The 25,574-nt window shown below is 35.7% G+C and overlaps 1 protein-coding gene across 2 annotated transcripts in view; it reads right to left on the bottom strand.

Annotated features, from left to right (window-relative positions):
* Positions 1 to 334: 334 nt before the first annotated feature.
* The window catches only part of SLC30A9 (solute carrier family 30 member 9), an 88,340-nt gene continuing 63,100 nt past the window's right edge, over positions 335 to 25,574 (bottom strand). For both annotated transcript variants that reach the window (XM_059383256.1, XM_059383266.1), the window contains exons 11-18: positions 25,054 to 25,189; positions 22,021 to 22,060; positions 20,901 to 20,972; positions 20,335 to 20,442; positions 17,596 to 17,761; positions 15,046 to 15,175; positions 12,304 to 12,417; positions 335 to 3,877 (exon numbers count right to left, since the gene is read on the bottom strand). In XM_059383256.1, the coding sequence (XP_059239239.1) occupies positions 3,833 to 3,877; positions 12,304 to 12,417; positions 15,046 to 15,175; positions 17,596 to 17,761; positions 20,335 to 20,442; positions 20,901 to 20,972; positions 22,021 to 22,060; positions 25,054 to 25,189 (811 nt within the window). In that variant the 3' untranslated portion in view covers positions 335 to 3,832. The remainder of the gene's footprint in view (positions 3,878 to 12,303; positions 12,418 to 15,045; positions 15,176 to 17,595; positions 17,762 to 20,334; positions 20,443 to 20,900; positions 20,973 to 22,020; positions 22,061 to 25,053; positions 25,190 to 25,574) is intronic.

Genomic DNA, 25,574 nt, shown 5'->3' with positions numbered 1-25,574 from the left:
CATTTGGAGTTTGTGCTTTTACCAAACATATGATATGCTAATGGTATGTTAGTAACAGTTCTCTTCCTAATGGTATGTTGTTAACGGTTCTCTTTATCCTGAAACTGGTTATAAAATGATTGAGTTGTTATATTTTGGTATTGTAAAACCAGGAAACTTACAAACAAGGATACTCAATGAATAATAAATTCTGCTCAAAATTACAGGCATTTTAAAGGTAAAATGTATCAATTTAGTTTACAGTTTAGTTCTTATTAGTACATGAGGTAAAGGAGGATTTAAGTTGATGAGACATTTATCAGGAAAGAAAAAAGAACAAACCCAAACTAAGAAGTGAACTGCTCTTACTTACATCTGACATTTATTAGGGAAAAAGCATCCTGAGGGGCTAGGGCCGTCTTAATCTGCCAGCAAAATCAGAGAGATGAAATACAGTATAATAAAAATAAAAATTTTCTCTTCCATAAAACCAAAGTCTAGAGATGCTACTAAACTTAATGCAAATATAAAGGCTGCCAGACCAATCTTCTACATAAATGCCTTCCAAATTTCCATTTCAGGCACAGGGATGAGGGATTTAGGGGAGACAAACTTTGAATCAACATTTTACCTTCAATTCTTTGCTTCACTGACTTCTGACAGTTTGGCAAATTGGGGGTCATCACATTTAAAAGAAATGCCAAAGCTTGACAAATGCAATCTAAGATAGTATAAATTCTAAATGCCTGTGCAATTTTCTGTAGTTTCTAGCATTCTACCTCAAAAAGTTATCAAATTTAAAACTTAAGTCATTTCCTTTAGATGGTGTAATTTTAGCAAAAAGCATTCTCCAAATTATGGGACAATTAAGGTAACACTAAAATCATATGCCCAAAATTCAAGTCTTATGCCATTTTGTTATTCAGGGTTATTTGGTGTGTGGGTAGGATGTATGTATGCAGAGATTAACTTTGTTTTTGAAGAAAATCTGAAAAATTTCCAGTCTAATCCTATCTCAGTTTCTTTAGTACACGTTCAGGAATCTCGCTCATTAAAATTGGATATTACTGGCCACCAAGATGGTCAACTTAAAAATAGGTCTCCATCCCTCATTCTCCTAACTGCCGTCATCTTAAAAATGTGCCACCTTACCCAGTTTGGGGCCTACTACTTACAGCTAATTGGAGGTCCATTCTCAGCTGGGACTAAAAACAGCGTATGTGTTCACCTTTGAGTTCCTGAGGTCAGCAAGTAGGAGTCAAGGGCTCTGACTGCTCTTCTCACTCTCCAACACTACTTTCACAATTACTTTATCACGGAAGCTATTTCCTTTGAAAAGATCAAGATTTATACGCTTACATGTTCAAATGCTATGAATGCATCATCAGGTCAAGACTTAAAATAGAATCATTAATTTAGAAAAACACAAAACCAAGAAACCTGAACAGATATTCTCTTATTTTGAAAAAAAAAGAGGCCCAAATTCTCTGGTTTTAAAATTCAAACTGGACTCTAATTTAAAAGGAGAAAAAAAAAATACAACAGAGCAGTGATAGCATACATTTTCACAGAAATACTCAAATTCTTAGATTATGCCATACGTCTTTATGTCAAATTGTGTTAAACTTTACAATATTAGTACAGAACAAAAATGGAAAGAAAAGACAAACATAAGCTTTCTATTATTATTTAAGAACTGGCATGACTTCAATAAAAATCAGATTAGAAAACTCAATGAAATATCAGGAATTGGTTTCTTAGGGAATCCTCAAAAAATCTACCATTTAGAATAACTTGTGCACATCAACTGTAACATTTTTTTCTAAATGAGTTAATTACTCTCATGTAGCTATGTGAAGTTTTTCAGAGTAATTTTACTGGGAGGAAATTGCATGTAATTTGGTACCTTCCCATATGACAGTGACATGGGACAAATGACAAGTGGGAACTAGACATTAGAAGTACGGAGTGAAGTATAATGGGTCAAAAACAGTTTAAAAAAAAAAGAAAGGGTAAAGAATTTGAAACCGTAAGAGAATCAAACTGTGTGTGTTACATGTGTATATGTATGTATATAATAATTTTGTATCTTCAAAAATAAAACTGGAATGTTATTTCACTTAAAATGTACATGCAAAATGCTTTGTAATGGTAAAAAAAAAAGTACACTTATGTAAATTTTCATAATTTTCCAATAAATGACATTCCTGGATCAAAAAACTACCATTACAACCCCTTTAACCAAATGTTTATTTTTTGTTTCCAGGATTACAATTTGCTGTGATTCATTAACCTCAATCTAAGTAAGTTTTTAGACACTGACCTCATACAGTTAGGTGCTTAGGTCAAACACTCACTTATCCAGCAAAAGAAATCACCCAGCCATCAGTCTTGCCTGGACAATTCTCTCTGCTACCTGAACAATTTAAAGTGCGTACGAGTTGGGTGTTTTTTGTTGTTGTTTTGCTTTTTTTTTTTTTTTTTTTAAGATTTTATTTGTTTATTTGACAGAGAGATCACAAGTAGGCAGCGGGGGTGGGGGGAAGCAGGCTCCCTGCTGAGCAGAGAGCCCGATGTGGGGCTTGATCCCAGGACCCTGCATCATGACGTGAGCTGAAGGCAAAGGCTTAACCCACTGAGCCACCAAGGTGCCCCAAGTAATTTTGATGAATGGAGACACAGCTATAGTTTTGCACTAAATTTCCATTACTGAATTGTATGCTTTTTCACCATGATACCTGATGATCACTAGAAAGCTACTTAATTACATAATGTTTTAGCCACATATTATGTTAAATGCCCATTTGTAACTGCAAAAAACTCATATTACAGACACACTATTGACTATGACATTATACAAAATCATGGCCACAAGTTTCTGCATAAGAAGAGATTTACTTCTCTTTCTCTTAAAGCAAGAAATACCCCACGGTTCAGATTTACATGAGTAGTGCCTTTTTAAATAAATTAAAAATAAAATGCTGTCCTGTCTGCAAAATTATAAATATTTCTAGTCCATTTTACAGAATGTTAAAATGCTTATAAATGCATTACCTCCTAGTAAATACACATTATGGCACCAAAGCCAGTGAAAAACATGAAAACAAACAAACAAAAACAGCCATCAAACTGGCCTATGGAAACATCTAGGGTTATTTTGGATCTCCTACACTGGAAAAATTAAACTAAAGAAAGAAAAAAAGTTAAGGAGACATAGAAATTTTACAAAATGGCAACTACTATAGCCTATGAGTGGACTGACATGTCTTCCTTCAATTCAGTAACTAAGCCATTTCTGGAATGAACATTTGTGGATAACTCGGTTAGGAAAGTGTTCCTCTTAGTGCTCAGGGCAGAATTATGTAGAAATAATTCCCACATTCTGTAAGAAAAAAAAAAAAAACACAGAGTGACTGTTTAAAAACCAAGATTTAGCCAGGATGTTCAAGACTGATGGGTTTTGATGGAGTGAAATCTTCAGTGGTCATAAAATTAAAAATTATAATCCTATGGATGTTGTTTATTCTTACCAATGTGAAGAAAGGAAACATGATTGCAAGGTACAATACACCCTGATGGGGTAAAATGAAAAATTATGAACAATTTAGACAACTAAAATGTTCTCTACTGAAACATAAAAACAAGATTTCCAAATTGATTCAACTTGTAATATGTCTCTCAGAAATATGAAGTAGTATTAGTTCTGTAGACTGCTGAACTGCCCTTCACATTAAGTATTTCCTCCATCTTAATAAAACAGCTTCTGAGTAGCATGGACTCCTTCGATGTGGGAGAGCAGGCTCGCCAAACTTGTTTCCAAGGCTTCCTTCCAAGGCGATTCATTCCATCAAATCTATAATATCTCCAAATCCACATGTCGCACTTCAGGATTTCGTTTCTGGAAGGAAAAAATCACCACCACATTATTCATAACATAAGAAAATTTTGCTTCCTTTTATTCCTTTAGATCACTAAAGCCACTGAAACCATATGGTCAAACAATTTCTTGGTAGTATGTTAGCAAGATAAAAATCAACAGAGGAATATTACACACTATGAACAATATGGTATTGCAAAACTTCCACAATATACTCATTTGGGGTAAAAAGAAAAATCACTGGAAGACAATAATAATAATAATAATCAGAAAAAATAATCTGAAAGAAAATAAAATATTCACTTATTCTATATATGTTAGCAATGAGCCATATAGTTTAGGGCCACACACTGTGCTAGAAAGTGGAACTATGATCATTAAATAAGCCTGTTCCTGACCTTGAGAGACTCAGTTTAGCCAGGGAGCCAAGTATATCAATAACCATCTACGAGCCAGCGCATTAACATTAACAATAATGACAGTTAACACTAAGGGGTAGTTACTTTTGTTTGGCCAAGTACTGTGCTAAGGAAGGGGCTTCACATGCATGTGTGTGTTTTAAAGCCCTCTACTAACTCAATCATTTCCATTTTCCATGGGGGAAAACAGAAGTCTGAAGAAATTAACTAGCCTGCCCAAACTTAAGGAGCTAGAAGTGAGTGACGAAGCCAGGATAGATTCCAGACTCCAAGCTCTTAAGCATTACAATGTACTATGATGCTAACTCTGGGAACAAAAATGTCAGGTCTATTACTTTAACTCGTGAGGTCCAGCAAGACTTCACTAAGGATGTAATATCTAAACAAGACTTGAAAGTAGTGACTTTTCTAGAGAGATGATGAAGAGGACCAGACAGCAAAGTCAGGGAGCCCAAGAAGCATGCACTGGCAGCATGGTACAGTTAGCCACAGAAGTTGCAGTGAGGGTGTCTGGGTGGCTCAGTGGGTTAAAGCCTCTGCCTTTGGCTCAGGTCATGATCCCAGGGTCCTGGGATCGAGCCCTTCGTCGGGCTCTCTGCTCAGCAGGGAGCCTGCCTCCCCTCCTCTCTCTGCCTGCTTCTCTGTCTACTTGTGATTCCTGTCTGTCAAATAAATAAATAAAATCTTCAAAAAAAAAAAAAAAAAAAGAAGTTGCAGAGTGGGTAGGATCAGTAAGGAGGCAGGAAAGGCACGCAGAAACCAACTTGTGAAAAATCTTAAATGCTAACTTAAGGACTTCATTTCACTAACAACAGAAAATATCTTTATTATGGGCCTACTCTGTGCCAGGCACTGAAGTATGTAGCAATGAAGAGGAAACAAACGGTACTTGTTTTCGATGAACTCTTGTCTGGTGAGGAAATGCAGGTAGGTGAGCAGGCAATTTTAACAGACTGCTGCTACTTGAAGAGCAAGGCAGAAAAAATGAAGAGCAAGGTAAAGGTCTTGGGATTTTACGAGTACAAAAAGGAAGGACACCTAACTCAATCTGTAGGGTAATTTAAAAATGTAGTAAGATGGAACAGAATGACATTGTGAAAAGGGAGAGCAGAGAGAATGTATAAAACTAATTATATACCTTACATCTATTAAAGAGGAAATAAATAATGTTTAAATCATGAGGAGCTTAAGACTTTCATATAGAAATATGGTACAAAATATAAAAAATATTAACATGGTTATCTCTGAGCCAAAGGATTGAGGATGGTGAGACTGGCTCAGTTGGGAGAGCGTGTGACTCTTGATCTGGGGGTCATGAATTCGAGCCCCACGTTAGATGGAGAGATTACTTAAATAAATATTAAACAAATGGATAGATAAATCAACATGGGAGGAAAAACTCTTCTAAGGGATTCTGATAGTCAATCAGGATTAATAATTCCTAACTTAAAAAACAAATAATATCCTAGGAACATTTGCATATTCCCTGTATTAAAGGAATTTGAGTATAAAGACAAAAATCTGATGTAATACTGGAATTGAGCTCCAGTTAGAGCATTCTACTGAGTGTGCACTGAGATTTTTCTTATAACTAGTTTTGTTCAACTATACTTGAGTGTTCTTTCCTCTTGGATCTTAATGCAAGAATGACCAGGGCCCCCCCAGACACAGGTGTACCCTTTTGTTCTCAATGCTCTCTTTACCTTAAACTATTTGCTCTATTTAGAATTCCCTAAACTCATTAAAGAACGAAAAAGATTTCCTTTTCCTCAAAGAGAAATGAAACTCAATTTTATTTTCCCTTCCCAGTCCTCCCTAACCATCCTAATATGACTTGAAAAAGTTTAGCTATTAATGAAAAATTTGAAAATATTCTATCTAAAAAAACACTATGTAACAAATGTGTACCAATAAAAATTTAATCTCAAGAAAAAGTAAAAAGCTGATGTAGTCTGTTTTAAAATCAAGTTTTTAGAGAGAAAACTATCAAATTCCTAAAATTTAATGTGCCAAATACAAAAAGAAACACACAATATATTTGCTGAATGAATGAATGAAAAAAAATAGAATATCCTTAAATTTTAATATTTAGTGACTAATAAGAGATCATGTGCATAGCAGAAACAATAAATTTTGTTAAATAGAAATGAAAATCAATAAGTGGTGTTCAACTTACAATTTTCATTCATTTTTTTCAATACTTAACTTTTTAAAAAGATTTATTTATTTATTTGAGAGAGAGAGCACGAGCAGGAGGGGCAGAGGAAAGGAGAGAGAATCTCTCCGTCTCACATCAAAGCCTGATGTGAGGCTCGATCCCACGACCCCGAGATCATGATCTGAGCCACCAAAAGTCAGATGCCCAAAAGACTGTGCTACCCAGGCATCCCTCAACAAATATTTATTGATTTATTATGTCCTAGCCAGTATCCAACTTGAACATTTTGCATACCACAAATTTATTTCAAAACTCGCTATGGAGAGATGAAAACCACATTGTATAACTTATTTTGCAATGCTGCAGACTCAAGAAAATGCTATAAGAGCATGCAATTCAAGAAGCAAAAGATGGACTAAAGAGCAGAACATTTAACTGGAATACTACTTATTAGGAATTTGCAAATACTATGGCATCTTCCCACTAAATTAATTCCCAACAGAACTGTTGCCTCCCAAACACAAAAAAAACTTCATGGAGGGATAGGAGAAGAGTCTAGCCACAGAATAACATAGAGGTAGAACAAAAAAAAAATTAAATTAGCAGTTCAAAGAACTTCAAAATAAAAACAAAATATATTTCATATTTATAATATGGGACTTTATAAATTAGCTTCTATTATTTTTCATGCTATAGATTTTATGCCAAAAATACCATCCATTCTAATAATGAGATCGATGGCATTACTCAAAAGAGATGGCCATACTGCTAAATTTTATCACTGAGGCTGATCTTCCAAAATAATTGAATAATTATTAAATTTAAACCTAGAAGGCAACCAAGCTTAGATACGAAAAAGAAAGAAATATGCCAAAGTTTCAGTTTTCAAAAGAAAATCAGCTATTTTTCCTAACAAGAAACAAGAATTAAATTCATGCACTCTGTTGGTTTGGTGCCTCAACTATGAAGAACTTTAAGATAAATTAGGGAGACCTGGGTGGCTTAGTTGGTTAAGCATGTGCCTTCAGCTCAGGTCATGATGCCAAGGTCCTGGGATTGAGTCCCACATCAGGCTCCCTGCTCAGTGGAGAGCCTGCTTTTCCCTCTATCCCTCTCCCCTCTGCTCATGCTCTCTCTCTCTCTTGCCCTCTCTCTCACTCTCTAACAAATAAATAAATAATATCTTTTTATTTTTATTTATTTATTTTTTCGACGGACAGAGATCACAAGTAAGCAGAGAGGCAGGCAGGCAGAGAGAGGGAAACAGGCTCCCCACCGAGCAGAGAGCCCAATGCGGGGCTCGATCCCAGGACCCTGGGATCGTGACCTGAGCTTACAGCAGAGGCTTTAACCCACTGAGCCACGCAGGCGCCCCAAATAATATCTTTTTTAAAAAAGATAAATTACACCTTATTACCTTAGTCAGAGAGGTTTTCAACTTAAAGGTATAAGTTAACTTCGTTTCCTGGTTTGAGAGACTTATATTTCAAAAACACGTACGGATTAGTTTAGTCTCTTAAAGATTTAATAGCTTCTAATTAAAGCACACAGTTAGCTAGACAAAAATAATAAATTTACCTGATTGTGATAAAAGTAAATATAAGAATGACCAATTTGTTAACTCAAACCTGGTTTCTGACTTATTGTTCCTATTAAAGATAAAATAAAGATTTAGTCTAAAAGTCCATTATTTTATCCATGTCAGGGAAATAAAAACAAACAGAATGGGAAAAGCAAAGATTATTTAGTCTCATTTCACCCTGCACAAAAATAGTCACCTGGCATTATGTTTAGAAAAGTGATTTTTCAAAGTGTGGCCCAAAGATCCTGAAACCTTTTCTTTCTTTTAAAGATATGTTTGTTTGTTTTATTGAGAGCGTGTGCACACACTTGAGAATGTGCACGAGCAGGGGGAAGGGCAGAGGGAGAGGGAGAAGGAATCTCAGGCAGACTCCACGCTGAGTGCAGAGCCTGGATGCTGACTGGGACACAGAGCTCAATCTTACCACCCTGAGCAGAAATCAAGAGTTGGTCGCTTAACCAACTGAGCCACCGAGGAACCCCTGAAACTTTGTCAAGGGGGCTTCCAAGGTCAAAACTATTTTCATAATAACCACTGATGTTATTTGCCTTTACTAGGCTGGTATTGGGTGCCTGGGTGGCTCAGTTGGTTGAGCAACTGCCTTCGGCTCAGGTCATGATCCCGGACTTCCAGGATCAAGTCCCACATCGGGCTCCCAGCTCCCTGGGGAGCCTGCTTCTCCCTCTGACCTTCTCCTCTCTCATGCTCTCTCTCACTCATTCTCCTTCAAATAAATAATAAACTATGCTGGTATTTCCTCTGATGACATATCAAAGCAATGGCAGATAAATCTGATGGCATCTTTGCACAATTTAAGGCAACTGGCACCAAACCAGACAGTCACTGGGCTTCTTTATTGTCAGACACGTAATTTTAAAAAAAGCCAGTTTCACTTTAGAATGCCCTTCATGATCAGGGTGCCTGGGTGGCTCAGTTGGTTAAGCATCTGATTCTTGATTTTGGCTCAGGTCATGATCTCAGGGTCTTGGGTCTGAGCTCCCAGTCGGACTCCGCACTCAGCACAGAGTCTGCTTGGGATTCCTTCTCTCTCTCTCCCTCTGCCCCTCCCCTCACTCACATTCTCTTTCTCTCTAAAATAAATAATATCTAAAAAACAAAATGTGGGGCGCCTGGGTGGCTCAGTGGGTTAAGCTGCTGCCTTCGGCTCAGGTCATGATCCCAGGGTCCTGGGCTCGAGTCCCACATCTGGCTCCTTGCTCAGTGGGGAGCCTGCCTCTCTCTCCGCCTCTGCCTGCCTCTCTGCCTGCTTGTGTGCTTTCTCTCTCTCTCTTTCTGACAAATAAATAAATAAAATCTTTAAAAAAAAATAAAATTAAATTAAAAAACCAAAATGTCCTTAATGAAAAAGTAAATACCCTTCATAAAGTAGTAAAAACATTGGTTTACTAAACCTCAACCCTTGAGAATATTTTTTAAAATGGTCTGTGAAGCATCACCTGGATGGCCCAGTTGGTTGAGCCACCGACTTGGTTTCAACTTGGGTGGTGAGGCTCAGGGGGTGACTCTGGGGCTGGGGGATCCACCTTTGGTGGGCCCTGCATTCAGCACAGTCGGCTTGAGATTCTTTCCCTCTCCCTCCCCTTCTGCTCCTCCCCACACTTGCACTTGCTCATGCACTCTTGTTCTCAAACAAATAAATATAATCTTTAAAAAATAAATAAGATATTCCATGACAAAATGGAAAGTGTTTCGAAAGCCCCTCTGCTTCTGAAGTCTCACAAGGAAAAGCGCCTCTGTGACTGCTTGAATTATGGGTTGAGGGAGATGCTTTTTAATCTAAACACCATTTAGGGGCTCCTGGGTGATTCAGTTGGTGGAGTATGTAACTCCTGATTTCAGGGTTTAAGAGTTCAAGCCCCACACTGAACATGGAGCCTACTTTAAAAAAAAAAAAAGGTGAGCTTATCTAAAACCCAGTTTTACTTGAAAGAAAAACTAACAAACTATGATTATTCAAATTTGGGTATTTGGCAGAGATCTTCTTTAAAAGTGAACAAAATAAATTTGTTACTTCAAGGAAAACAATAATATTTGTTGCTAATGGTAAAATGCAAGGTTTCTAATGAAAATCAGAATACTGAAAAACTTCTATCTTACCACTACGACCCTGACAGCTTCCCAATACTTAGAAATATATCACCATTTGAAAGATATGTACAAATTCAGTGAATCAGTATTTCTAACTGGCCAATTCATAACCTTCCAGAATCATGCATGGGTTAAAAGATTCAAAGTACAAAGACAGACTAATAGATTTTAAAGTAATAGTGTATAGCAGATAATTAATCATACCTAGAGAGACATCTGGCTTTGGCCCTTGGCTATGGAAGGTGATCTCTAGGCTCTTGGAATGCCCTGATTAATTTTGTCTTTATCTTTGGCCACACAGTATATGTTCTATATCCACAAGGGACTGGAGACAAAAAATGCGGGCTTTTCCTTGCAGTGGCCAGAGATGAAAGGTTGACCAGCCAAGCAGTCAACAAAGGAGCCCCAGTAAAATCTCTGGACACCAAGGCTCGGTTAAGCTTCCCTGGTTGACAATACTCTGTGCAAACTGTCACACATCATTGTCAGAAAATAACACTGTCCATGACTCCATGGGGAGAGGACAACTGAAACTCTGTGTTTAGAACGCTGTCTTATGTATCTCTTCCCTTGGCTAGTTTTAATCTGTGTCCTTTCACTGTATTAAATCATAACCATGAGTCTAAAGGCATTCAGTGGGGGTGTCTGGGCAGTGCAGTCAGTTAAGCACTCGATTCTTATTTCAGTTCAGGTCATGACCTGAGCGTGCTGAGATCAAGCCTTGAGTTGGGCTCCCCACTCAGTGTAGAGTCTGCTTGGGATTCTCTCTCCCTCTCCTGGCCATGCTCTCTCTCCTTCTCTCAAATAAATAATCTTTAAAAATAAATAAATAAATAAAAGCATTCAGTAAGTTTTGTGTCCTTTTCATGAATTATCAAACCTGAGGGTGACATGAGGAACCCCTTGAAATTTGCAACTGGTGTCAGAAATTAGGGTAATCTTGTGGACTGTGCCCCCTAACTTCACAAACAGTACGTGAAACTTCTCTGATACAGTTGAGGATTCCACATTGCAACTAAGCTTCAAGAGGCTAAGAGTTGTCAGGTATTGGTATCATATCCAAAAAGAGTATCACAATTATCTGAAAACACATTAAGAATACTTTTAAAGATTCTTCCCTTTTCCCTTTTCTTCTTATTCTTCAACCAAAACAATGGGATTATGACCTGAGCTAAAGGCAGAGGCTTTAACCCACTGAGTCACCAAGGCGCCCCAGTTTATTATGTTTTTTTAAATGAATATTTTTAGAGCTCTCAATTTTAATTTATGATTTAATAAATATCAATAAATATTAATTCAAATCAATAAAAGCTCTCTGGGTCCTGAATAATTTTTAAGAATATAAAGAATCTTAAAGATGAAAATATTTGAGAACTGCTCATCTACAAACTTGAGAATCATGTTGTAAACTATTATATTAACATAAACACAATCATATTATTTGAAGTGCTTCTATTACTCTGGTAACTAGAGTCTAAAAGAAAAAATAGTAAGTAGTGACAGAAATGCTGCCCTTCAATTTTTGTTATTTGCCTTCAGTGTTTAACAAACCTGAAGAATGGTCAACAGCAGCTGAAGAAAATGCACTGCCTTCAACAAGCTATGTATGTTCAAGATCATTTATAAGTTTTATTTTTTCCAATAACTTGAACTCAAGAGTCAATAAATGACAATTTGAGAATACTGAGAGTTTTAAAGATAGTCTTATCAGGTAATATTTCAGTAAAAAACCAATAGGTTGTAATGATCTCCAACTGAACTGAAGCAAAAAGAAAATATAAAATAATGACAGATGGAGTAAAAGGAAGATTGTGGATATTCAAGGTCACATTCTGTTTTTTCAAACTTTTGAAGAGAATCTAGTTTCCATTTCTCTAGAAACTTTCAAAATGCTTTTTATTTCAGAACAAACACAAAACCTTTAGCTACTTTAGAAACTAAGCAGGCACTATCGAATAGTGGTTGAAAGTACAGAATCTGGAACTGACCAATAAATGCCCAATTCCCTACTTCCTTGAGTAAATTACCCAACTTCCTTGAACCCAGTGATTTTTCTTGTTCACAATTACAAACCATGAGGTTACTGAGAGAAGTACACATATGATACAATCAGCACAGTGTTCTGACACAGAGTAAGTACTTAAGAGTCAGCATTATGATTATTATAATTACATCTTACTTTTAGTTCTTTCTCAAGTCTATCTACTTCAGCTCCTAAAGTATCAATAATGTTTTCTCCATGTTTAAGCATAAAGGTCTCTAGTTCTTCAGGAGTTTTCACTTCTTGAATTTCCTATAAAGAAAACAACAGGAAAACAAAATAACTTTTAAAAAAATCGTATTAGTATACCGATGAGTTCTTTAAAAAATTTTAACAAACACCATTAAATTTAGCAAAAAACTTTCACGCTGAAGGTGATGAACCACCTAGTTCCAAAAAAATTTAATTCAACAAAAAATTAAGTATAATACTTCACAAAGATAGCATTACAAAATTAGTGGGAAAAGAACAGACTATTCTTCAATAAACAGTGCAAGGACAATTCTTTTTCTATAGGAAAAAAAGATTAAACCTCTATCTCAGATCATTAAACAAAAAAATAATTCTAAGCGAATTCGAAAACTAAGGGTAGAAAACAAACCACAAAACATTTAGAAGAAAAAGGAATATTTTTATGATACTGGAATAAAGAAGTATTTCTCAAGCAAGATAATTAAAAGCCTAAAGAAAAAGATTGTAAATTTTAAAAAACACAATAAACCTTCTGTCCAATAACAAAGTGAAATGGTTAACCACACAGTAAAAGATATTTGCATTTCATGGGGCGCGTGGGTGGCTCAGTGGGTTAAAGCCTCTGCCTTCGGCTCAGGTCATGATCTCAGGGTCCTGGGATCAAGCCCTGCATTGGGCTTTCTGCTCAGCAGGAAGCCTGCTTCCTCCTCTCTCTCTGCCTGCCTCTGTGCCTACTTGTGATCTCTCACTCTGTCAAATAAATAAATAAAATCTTAAAAAAAAAAAAAGCTATTTGCATTTCACAACCGAGGAAGGATCAGTGTCCAGCATATTAAAAAGAAAATGTTTATTAATTTTTCAGAATAAGAAATTAACTAAAAAAACAAGCAGTATAGGAAATCCCAATGGTCAATAAATTTAAATGTTTAATAACCTCACTGTTACTACGAGGGGGGGACAGAAATTATAATTACATATAAATCATCAGTTTCATATCTATCATAATGACAAAAATTTAAAACTGTCAGTATAATACCATCTAGTAAGAATGGAAGCAACAGAAACTTTGATGTACTGATGGTGGAAATTAAATTGACACAATTTGGAGCACAATCTGCCACCTAGGGAAGATGAAAGTAAGTTTGTTTTGTTCTGTTTTTAAGTAAGCACACCCAGCATGGAGCCCAACATGAGATGAAGACCTGAGCCAAAATCAAGAGCTGACATTTAACCAAATGAGCCGCCCAGATGCGCCAAGTCTAGCCCAACTATTTCAAATCTAGCTGTACAGTATCCTAAAGAAATTCTTACATGTCTGAACAGAAAACATAAGAGAATGCCATTGTGGAAATAAATATGCATCAAATGAAGACTGGATAAATAAACTGCACTATATTCATAGAATATCACATAGAAATTAAAATAAATGAACAAAAAAAAATAAATGAACTAGACTTGTGTGTGTGTATGTGTGTGTATGTGTATACATATACAATAATATGAAGGAATTTCAAAACCATGCTGAGTTGTGTTTATTATTTTTTTTAAGATTTAGCTATTTGACACAGAGAGATACAATGAGCGAGGGAACACAAGCAGGGGGAGTGGGAGGGAGAAGGAGGCTTCCTGACCAGCAGGGAGCCAGACGCAGGGCTCATCCCAGGACGCCAAAGGCAGAGGCTTAAAGACTGAGCCACCCAGGTGCCCCTCAAAACCATGCTGTTAAGCAAACTATAGAGGAAATCAGAATCAGATGGTATGATATCATTTATATCAATTTTGAAATATTCAAAATGTTACTATATACTTAGAGTGCTAAGAAAAATCTGTTGAAAAGTATAAAAACTGAATGGAAATGACTACTAAATTCAAGACAATTTTTAGTTCTAGGGATGGAGGAAGAATAGATCTAGAAGGAGAAAACAAGGTCTTCACCTGTTTTTATAACAATTCATTTCTTTTTTGAAGATCCTAAGCAAACACAGTAGAATAAAATGTTAAGATTTGATAAAGGCAAGTGGTAATATAAAATGAACTTTGCACTGTTCATTATATTATCCTCTCAATTCTCTTTTAAATTTAATTCTTAATATAAAAGCATGGGATGTAGAATCACAGAGCTCTACATTCACATCTGACTCCATATTATGGCTCTGCAATTTTAGACAAGTTACTTAATCCTTCTGTGTCTTAATTTGCCTACATATAAAACTGAGTATTATTTCTTTACCTCACAGAGTTGTTGAGAGTATACTAGAAAACACATGTAAAACGCCTAGCCCATGACAAGCACTTGAATAGTACTTTGCTCCGCTGCTGTCTCCTCAGACCCACTCTAGAGCAAATAAAATGGCTGTCAGATTTTGGAACCCTAAGAAGTTGAAAGCAGAAGTAACTTTAAGACCTGTAAAAGTTTTATTTTGTTTACTTAAAAAGTAATTTTTCTGGGGCGCCTGGGTGGCTCAGTGGATTAAGCCACTGCCTTCAGCTCAGGTCATGATCTCAGGGTCCTGGGATCGAGCCCTGCATCAGGCTCTCTGCTCAGCGGGGAGCCTGCTTCCCCCTCTCTCTCCGCCTGCCTCTCTGCCTGCTTGTCATCTCTCTGTCAAATAAATAAATAAAATCTTTTTTTTTTTTTAAAGTAATTTTTCTAACTTTGACAAGAAAACAATAAATACATAAACTTACCTGTAACATTTGGTCAAAATCTTGCTTTTCCAAATACGATCTTGTAACAACTCGTCCATCAAAATCTACTTCTGCCTTAAATCTTACTTTCCCTAATCCCAGATCTGTGGCTTTAACGTCATGAATTGCCCTGCAATGAATAACAATGCATACAAATTCATATATGCACACATATACATTTTAATGGCACAAAGTACAGAATTCTTATTTTTTTCCATCAGTGATGGACCAAGATGGCTTTCAGAGTATTCACCATTAAGTGCCATCTATAAATTCCCAAATGTCCATTTAGCTATTTGTGTGTAATGCCATACAAAGACGCAAACTTAAAAAATATTATTCTATGGCCTGTATTTACATGAATTGCATAGTTTGTGGATTAAAAAAATGAACTCTAAATTGCTTTTCTACAATGTTGTAATTTTGTCTCATAATTCCTTTTCTTCAAAGCTTCTTTAGAAGTCTTCATACAATAGTGAAGCACTCTATTAGAATGAGGTTAGTGATGACTAACTAATTGGATCTGATATGGGGAATAATGAGCCAACACATACACACAATGTTTAATATGGTAGCAACTACATGGCAGGCATTTAATGAATGGAATTCAGGGAAGTAGATAAATTTACCTTACAGATTATAAAATAGCCCTAGAGGGGCCTAAGTGACTTGCCTAAGGTAATTTAGCTAGTTAACAGCAGAGGCAGGACTCACCTCCAGATCTTCAGACACCCAAACTCAATGCTCCATTATACTATGCCTCCCAGAAATGTCCTAGTGTTGTAACTACTTTTCATCCCTTCTTCCCTAGCCCTCAGTAATGAATCTTCCTTAGAAAACTGCTGAGAAATTCTTTTCTTTCTATGATAACCACTATTAACATCTTTTCTTTATGGTATATATAAAATAACAAAATACTCTGAATCCTAGTGATATAGAAAGCTATAGGAAAACATGCCTAAATGAGCTTCAAATACTCAAAACATTTGACCCTAATTTCTGAGTGATCCTGAGCAAATCAGTAAATAGTGAGTCTAAAATTCTTTAGACAGAAATAAAAAAGCATCTTTATCAATGATTAAAGTATGAATGATTTAATACTTACAAAGTTATATATACCCAATGAATCAAAACTTGTCCAGATAGGCAAGAAGCTATATAATTTTTTCATTTTTAAAAAGCTTATCTACCTCAATCCTAACAAAATATTATGAATTTCATTATTGGACTAATACAGTATAAAATAATGTTCAGAGGGAAATTCATAACTGTAAAAGCCTATTTTTTTTTCAGATTTTATTTATTTATTTGACAGAGAGCGATCACAAGTAGGCAGAGAGGCAGGCAGAGAGAGAGCAGGAAGCAGGCTCCCTGCTGAGCAGAGAGCCCAATGCGGGAAAAGGATATTAACATGGATTAATCAAGTACTAAGCCTAATACTAATTCTAAGAATACTCAACTTCTAGTCTAATCTAACATGGTAACTACTTTTCCAGATTAAAAATATAGGGCTTAGAATATAAATCTAGTATTATTTTACTCATTTGTTTTACTGATTTGGATATACAGGTCATTCTTCAAAGACTTAAAGATTCTGGTTTTAAGGGGTGCCTGGGTGGCTCAAGTCTGTTAGGTGTTCAAGTCATGATCTCATGGTTGTGGGATCAAGCCCCGTGTCTGGGCTCTATGCTTGGAGGGGAGTCTGCCTGAGATTCTTTCCCTCTGCCCCTCCCCAATTTGTGTTTTCTCTCTCTCAGATAAACAATCTTAAAAAAAAAAAATCTGGTTATAACACAGAAGAAAAATACATTCTTTTAAGGTTTAACACATATGTAGCTAGTAGAAAATTGGGATTTTAAAGGCTTATTCCCTCCATGTCACTCTGAAACTTGAATTTCCTATAAAGTACTAATTAGAACTCTGATTCTGTTATCTCCTAAGTCTTCAGTTCTTCATTTTTTTCCCCCCCACGGTGGGGCTGGAACTTACAACTCTGAGATCAAGAGCTGCATGCTCTACTGACTAAGCCAGCCAGATCCTCCTTCAGTTCTTCATTTTTACATCATTTAAAAGATAAAGATTGTAAAGAAAAACTTGTAAAATGAGCTAAAACAAAACGTCTATTTTCAAAAGGAGTATAACTTATATTCAATTTGATAATCACTTCCCCGTTGAGTAAAAATCTTCTTAAATTTAATATAGCAATTTGTAATTATAATACAAATACGAGGCAAGAGTAAATACAAAGGTTCCACGACAGTGGTTCTACATTAAGGAGACAATCGCTTGTAAACTTCTGTTCCCACTACATTATCTAACTGTTCCTTATTTTAAAAGTTAAAGATATACAGAATTTAAAAGAAAACAGGGAGCTTCCTAAATGTTTTCACTTATTTTCTTTTAAGGTTACAAGTCTGAAAAGTCATAGATTAAAAAGTTCTATCTAAAAGTTAGGGAGACACAAACCCTTCCGGAAGTTTTTAAAAGCCAAGCATTTCTATTTCTTAGTATGTTTTGGAAACCTTAGCAGCATCACTGGAATAAGCTGACCTTACTGATGGGTCGTTCTCCAGGAGTTCAGTAAGCCGCTGTACTTGTTCTGGCTGGATGGATCGCCCTAAGAGCGCTTCCGTGTTGGTGTAGATGAGGAATGCTGAGACCATGCCTAATAACGTGCCCACACCCAAAGAACCTAGGCTGTCATACAGAGGATTACCTAAATAAAGGACAGGAGAAGTCAGTAAATTCACATTTTCTATTGTTTCAATAAGCTTTAGTCCGTAAAGAACCAGAATTAGTAAAACAAAGGACCTGAGATACATTCCTAATTCCTTTAATGACTTTCTCCTAATAAGTTTACTGTACTACAAAATGGGGATGCTACATACGCTTCACAATACACAGGCGTATTATGTGGTTTAATTATTCAAGATCTAATTCTTGCATATGGTCATTACATGAGTGAGGGTTCAGAGCATTTTAGAGACATCATATACATACTACTAATATAACAAAATCCATTTCTTTTTAATGTATCAGTAGCACTTTTCCTGTCCCACGCTGGCACACTGTGAGATCAACAGCTGAAAAGGGACCACTTTTTGTCTCTTATTCTTCTCAAGAGTCTGTGAGAGAATGAAGCCATACAAAAAATGATCTGGATCTCTCTTTTCATTTAACCAAGGATGATACATAGCTAGTAGCATTCCAGATACAAAGGGGAGAAGTTAATTTATTGCATGCTACAGATAACTTAGAGCAGTAGTCCTCAAAGTACAGCTATTTACCAGCAGCTGCAACAGCATCGCTTGAGAACTTGCTAAAAATGAAGTTCTTAGGCCTCACCTAAGACTTTCTGAGTCAGAAAGTCCAGAGTTGGGACCAACATTCTTGGTCTTCCCAAGCCCTCCAGGTGATTCTAAACTTTGCCTTACGTTGTTAGGTCTTAATTCTCTCCCAGAACCAGTGAGAAGAGTTGATTTATTATCTATGAATGTGTGGGTTTGTATTTACAAAACAGACATCCATAAATATATTTTAAATTTTTATAATAAATTTTACATACAAGGCTTTTATAATTAAGTCTTTTTATCCCAAAGATCAAATGTCAGTACTAAATTTAACTCTCTTAATGCCTGATAGAACATACATTTTACTAAAAAAAGAAGACAATTTACATACTAGTTTTAGTAACACTTAGACTATAACACTGAAAAAGTAAAAAAACTAATCTGTGCTAAGGTATTAAAAATGATCCAGTTGACTACAGGGTGTTAATCAGAGAAAGACAATTATCATATGATCTCCCAGATTTGAGGAATTTGAGAGGCAACATTGGGGTTTGGCGGGTAGGGAGGGAAAAAATGAAACAAGATGGGATCGGGAGGGAGACAAACCACAAGAGACTCTTAATCTCACCAAACAAACAGGGTTGCAGAAGAGAGGAAGGGAGGGGAGGCTGGTGGGTGATGGACATTGGGGAGGGTATGTGCTATGGTGAGTGCTGTGAAGTGTGTAAACCTGGTGATTCACAGATCTGCACTCCTGGGGCTAAAAATACATTATATGTTAATAAAAGATTAAAAATTTTAAAAAAAGAAGAAAAAAATGATCCATTTGTAAAATATAATCCACTAGGAGGCTTGTAATTAGAGTTCAAAATCAAATACTATTCTTTAAAAATCCAAATTTCCCTAATTATTATTTAAAAATATACATGTATAAATAATCCTATAGAAAACAGAAATATTAGTGGGAAAGTATTTATTTCTTGGCATGTTATTTAATTTAAATGAATTAATTTAACTAATTAAAACAATGTAAAACTCTCAAAACAAAAACTTATGTAAGTTTGATTTGACTACTTTTATTATTATCCAAAGGAAAATAATCTATTAATAGATGACTTATCACCAAGTGACACTTTCCTTAAGCCTAAGATTTTGCTAGGTGATAATCTGTCTAAGAAATGTCTAAAATGGTAAGGTCAACCAGAAAAACACTCAGAACTTTTAGAAATATTCTGGATCACAGTGAATATCAGAGAACGCTGGTTTAGTCTTGAGATGTACATTTGAAATGAGTAAGACTCATCCATATTTCAGGTATTTTAAGAAACATGCAGAACTGTGGAAGCTCATCACCTACAATTACTTCAAACGTGCAAAGACAAACGGATAAGCATGGAAGAAGTTCCATTCCAAGAGAGTTCCATCCTCAGAAATGGAATCTTTTCATACTACATGGTTCTTTTGTTTTAGAAAATAAAAATGATTTCTCTGTCTTCTCACTGGCTTGTACTGAATTGTTCTGCAAATTAACTAGCTACCAAAATGAGGATAAAATCAACTAGAGAGTCTGGGAAACAGGAAAGCAACAGCAGTTATTATTGGCACTAACAGTGGAAGACAAGTGAAGAAGAGCTACAATATATATTTATTTACAATTTTAGGGTTTATAAAGTTCTCTCCCACATATTAATAAACCTTCAAGGTCAGTAGGCCAAATATTATCAATACTTATTAGGCTCAGAGTAGCTGCATAATTTATTAAGGCAAAGGTTTAGCACATTAGAGAAATGCTCTAACAACAGCCTTCTTTATTTCTGAGAGAGAACTCTGAAGGCTTTTATCGTCTTATCTGTCTTATACAAATACAGGATCAGCGTGGAATTAGCGTTTAACCATCTATTGGTTTAAAGTTATTCAATGATATAAAAGAAAATACACACATATTAGAGAATTATTTAAGTAGTACAAATAAATCACCTGTAACTTAAGAAATATTTACCTGTTATAGAAGTAAGGCCCATACACGTAGCTGCTATGGTCACTCCCAAGACCGCTGCAGTATCCTCCAGTAATATAACATTTGTACTAGGATCACGACTTTCCATTACTTAATCATTGGGGTAGAGACAAGAAAAGAAACTTTCTGAAATCCCAATCTGATACTATCATGTAACATTTTAATAAGTATCTATCTCAAATTAAGATAAAAATTAAGATTAAAAAATGTATGAGATCCTGATTTAAAAAACCCTGTTCAATGTAAACATAATTTATTGGTTTAAATGCTGACAGTAACTGAAATTTAAAGTCAAATTACTTTCTCTGGTTATAAAAAGATGTATAGAAAAACTGTAGGTCACTTCAGTTAAAATCCAAATATAAAGTATTCATGTTCCTATCACATTACATTTCTCTTTTTAAAAGAGATGATATATAATGTAAGAGCCACACAGAGAAGACATCAAGATATATTTTGTACACCCCTATAAGGAAAAAGCAATAGTACTGGGCAATTTTAGAAAATAAAGGAGATGAAGTAAAGCACCTGGCTTCTAACATACATACCATATTTATAAAATGACATTCCTTTGGCCCGAGCACTCCTACGAAGTTCATTTACAGCAACAAGAAGTGTTGCTGAAAGAAAAGCATACATATCAGCAAGAAAAAAACTGCATGCCTCCAAATTTTAAAGACGGCATCTCAAAATAAATCAGTACAACACTTTAAATAAACGCCAGGGTTGTCAATAAAGGAAAGTTCTATATTAACTAGTCACTATCAAGATTCCAATTATTGTTAAAACGAAAGGAATCCCATATTTCTAAACCGTAATAATTTAAATATCATTACCACCACCTTAATGACCTTAATTTATTGGACAGCACTAGTTGCAGGCACCACACTAAACACACTTTTGATCCTTCTGACCTTTTGAGACAGTGGTGTTATCACCATTTTACAGACTGTCAAAGATTAAGGGAACACAGGATTGGAAATGACAACGTATGGGAAGTAAGCACACTATGAACACAGCAATGAATCAGGCAGTTTCCTACATGATGTAGTACTTCTCTGTCATAAAACTTGCTACAGCTGAAACCTGCAGAAACCTGGAAATATTTTATTGCAAAGAGTCAGCTTTCTATGATTAACATTACTAAAACCTTCCCAAGGTTTTATGTTTTAAAAAATTTTATTTTTTTGTGAGAGAGTGAGAGTGAGCGAGAAAGAAAAGTAGAATACAAGCCAGGGGACAGGCAGAGGGAGAGAGAGAAGCAGACTTCCCGACTTCCCACGGAGCAGGGAGCCCAATGCAGGGCTCAATCCCAGGACCCTGAGATCACAACCTGAGCTGGAAGCAACTGCTTAACTGACTGAGCTACCCTGGTGCCCCATTAACAGATGATTTTTAAAAATTCAATATATAGGTATGTTTTTAGGCTCCATTCCAAATGTTCTGAGGGTTATGATTAAGATACTCAAGAGCAAAATAACAGCTTTTCCCTTGCCCACATCCATTAGAGGAATAACATAGTACATTATACAAAGAACTTACTCCCTCGAAGTAGATTCCTATTTCCATAGTTTTTCTTTAATCAGTGGAATTTAGCAATTTATAAAAATGAACTGCTGAATATATATTACTAAATTAAGAATAAAGAGATACTATAACAGTACATACCTCCTTCAGATGCTAATGATCCCGCTAAAATACAATATGCCTAGAAAATAAGTATTAAAATAAGGTGTAAGTTAATATTTCATTAGAGAATCACAATGATTCATGCATACAGTTTATAATGTTTAAAATGCAACACAAATTTAAATCCTAGCCAGATAAGAATCGTGATGCGAGACAGCTCAAATGAAGGCAAGGAAATAGATGGTATATCTTCATAAAAGGAAAAAAATAAAAGTTAAAAATCTGATGGTCATCTCATTTTTAAGGCTTAGAAGAGTAATCTGTCCACTCTACAGAATGTTATACCATGACCTAAGTTAAAATCATAACATAAGAGATGAAAAAATTAGTATAAAAATTTTTCTGAAGTTCAAAATGAACACAAACATTTGAAATCTGGGGTATGGATACCAGGATATAGTAAGATCCATTCCCACAAACCATAAGAGACCCTTAATCTCAGGAAACAAACCTAGGATTGCTGGGGGTATAGGGGAGGTGGGATAGGGTGGCTGGGTTATGGACATCGGAGAGGGGATGTGCTATGTGAGTGCTGTGAAATGTGTAAGGCTGATGATTCACAGACCTGTACCCCTGAAGCAAATAATACATTATATGTCAATAAAATATAAATAAATAAATAATCCTTCCCTCTCTGAAACTCAAAAAGAAAGATCCATACACATAACTACGTAACTTCTGTTCTGGAGTTTGTCTGGATGCCCAGTACCAATCCAGATTCAGAAAGATAAGCAGTTATAAATAGTAATCAATTTGGGATTACATCATCTTCCACGCAGTAACAGGACACACTTGAATTAAATAAAGAATCGCAAAAAAGCTTTAAACCAAGAGACAACCTAGCAACTTGAATTTTTTAGTTTCAATGAAATTCAAACGAAACATATGTAGAATTTTCAGCATTATCTTTTTGGAACCCTGGGTTTCCCTGAAATAGAACTTTGGAAAATTCTGAGCCTCATCTAATACTCTTATAATTCTGTTAAGGAAACTGAGATGTCCTAGGGCTATGTGATTCACTTGAGTACATAGAAATGATACCAGGGTAAGAACTAGAATATGGGTTTTCCAGTCTCAATTCTAGGCTCTCTCTACTGAATGTTACTGCCAACCTATAATAGAATTTGAACAGCTTAACTGCCCAATAATTTTTTTAATCCTCCTATCTCCTTCCTGAAAGGATTTAAGACACATTTATCACCCAATAAAGGGAAACAGCATATCCCAGCAAAAGATTTCAATACTTAATAAACATAAACTGGTCTATGGTACATTGAATTTATTAACTGAAAGTCATAGTCTTATGTAACCTCATTTAGCTGCAAAAAGACTGAAGAGCCTCTAAGAGTTTTTTTTCTTAATAGGCTCCACACCTACCATGGAGCCCAGCGCAAAGCTTGAACTCAGGACCCTGAGATCAAGACCTGAGCTGAGATCAAGAGTCAGATGCTTATGTGGCTGAGCTACCCAGGCACCCTGAGCATCTAGTAGGTTTAAAACTTATATGCAATTGAAAATTTAACTAATTTTCATTAACCACTTAGTCTCTGTGAAGTAATACAGATGAATACTATTAGAATGAGGTATCTATAAAGCGGCTGAGCATTTTCAGAATGGAGGAAAAGATGTTCAATGAGATTCATTCCAATTGAGAACAAATGAGGGTGTAAGTACTCCCACATTCCAAAATGAGGTGCTACACCATCTCTTCAGGCTTTGCGTAGAGAATGCCCAGCCCGATTTTACAACTCCTAGCTCCATACCACTTACCCATGAGGAAGAGCTAAGGTTAAGGCTAAAAGTGAAGAATTCTTTGAAGAAAGCTATTAAGCCATTAAGATTGTTCAGAAAGCTGGATGTGTGTCCCTAGTGTTTAGAAGAGAATACAGTGAACTATGCCTAATGCACATATAAAAATAAATTTATTGACAAGTCTACTGATACAGATTGTGTCAACAGATCAGATGATTACATCTGAAAAACAAACAAACAAACAAACTGCACTCTCCCTGAGAGGGTAATAAAGATGCCTGTTTTACCACACAGGGCCCAAGGAGAACTCTGAGTAAGAGTCTCTTAAAAAGAGATCAACTGCCCAAAGAGCCTTCTGGAAAATGCAAGGCAACCTCAGCAGAAAGAGTCTGGAACTACATCGTAAGATGCAGAAGCTAAGAGGGGATGTCACATGACCAATCTGTGCTTGTCAAAGGAGCTAGAGTCAGAATGGCCACACAGGGTAATTATCAGGAAGGCTCCAATGAGAGAAAAAAGCAGCTTTAAGCATCCACAAAGGCCAGAGGAAACCAATGCAAAATGATGCTGGTGCCAGTAAAGTAGTACTTTTCTGTCTTCTGTCCCTACCTTTGATGCTGCCAGAGGCAAGCTCAGGAGTAAGAGAGAAGGGCAGAAGCCCTAGCTAGGAAAATCTAGGTGACCATGCTCCCATCCTCCCATTTCCCCAGTACAAGCTTCCTACCTACATGAGTGGAAAAAACATCTTTAAATACAACAATTCCAACTTATGACTATCTTGTGGCACTGGATGTTTTAAATCCTGACAGATGATTCTTGGGACTAAAAATGAACAGAGATCTTCTTGTTCTTCAATATAACAAGAAATTAATGGAACTGCCCAAGATTTTAAGCCAGGAGTCAGTATTTAATGATTGTACATAAAGAGTTACTCTTTTTTTTTTTTAAGATTTTATTTTTACATAATCTCTATACCCAACGTGGAGCTTGAACCCCCAACCCTGAGATCAATAGTCGCACACTCCACCAACTAAGCCAGTCAGGTGCCCCTGTACCTGTAGAGATACTCTTGTTCAACATCATTGAACCGTATGAATTTAGAGGTCATGTGTACTCATGTTCTAAAAAACACAACTACAGACACATAACCCTTAATTAGAGTCAAAAAGGCATATGTTAGTCCCTTTCTTTAACATCAATATGACAAAGGCATTCTCCCATACTTATATTACTTGAAAACTGACAGGGAAAAAAGATTACCCATAGAAGGGATTCCATTGGTTGAGGATTAAGCAATCCCATGATTCCGTGGTACCAAGATAATCCTGCACCCATCATGAAAATACCAACACCACTAATTAGCGAAGCAATATAGCGCATATTTGAAAATCCATACCTGAAAAATAGAAAAAAATTGTATACAAGAAATACAAATCATTTTACAATATATGTTAAATAAGCCAATGAAAAAGAAAATAAAAAATTTCTTATAAAGATGTTTATGGTTTTATATTAAAATAAGTGTATCAGTTATATTATTTAATATTAAAATGTAAGTATATCAAAGTTAAAATGTAACTTCAATCAGAAAATAACATATAAAGGCAAAAAAACCTGCAAGATCTTTGAAAATATAGAAAAACAGAGTGAATATGACTGAATTCAGGTATTTGCTAATCCCTTTTCCAATAGTATGTTTTGATTAAATACAGTCAATTTACTATTATGCACAAATACTGATAAAATTAATCTTTTTAAAAATGCATTCAGGTGCTTAATGG

This window comes from Mustela nigripes, chromosome 1 (genome assembly GCF_022355385.1).
Source record: "Mustela nigripes isolate SB6536 chromosome 1, MUSNIG.SB6536, whole genome shotgun sequence".
Lineage (NCBI taxonomy): Eukaryota > Metazoa > Chordata > Mammalia > Carnivora > Mustelidae > Mustela > Mustela nigripes.
The sequence above is the reverse complement of the archived record's forward strand: the minus strand, read 5'-3'. Positions and strand labels throughout refer to the sequence as shown.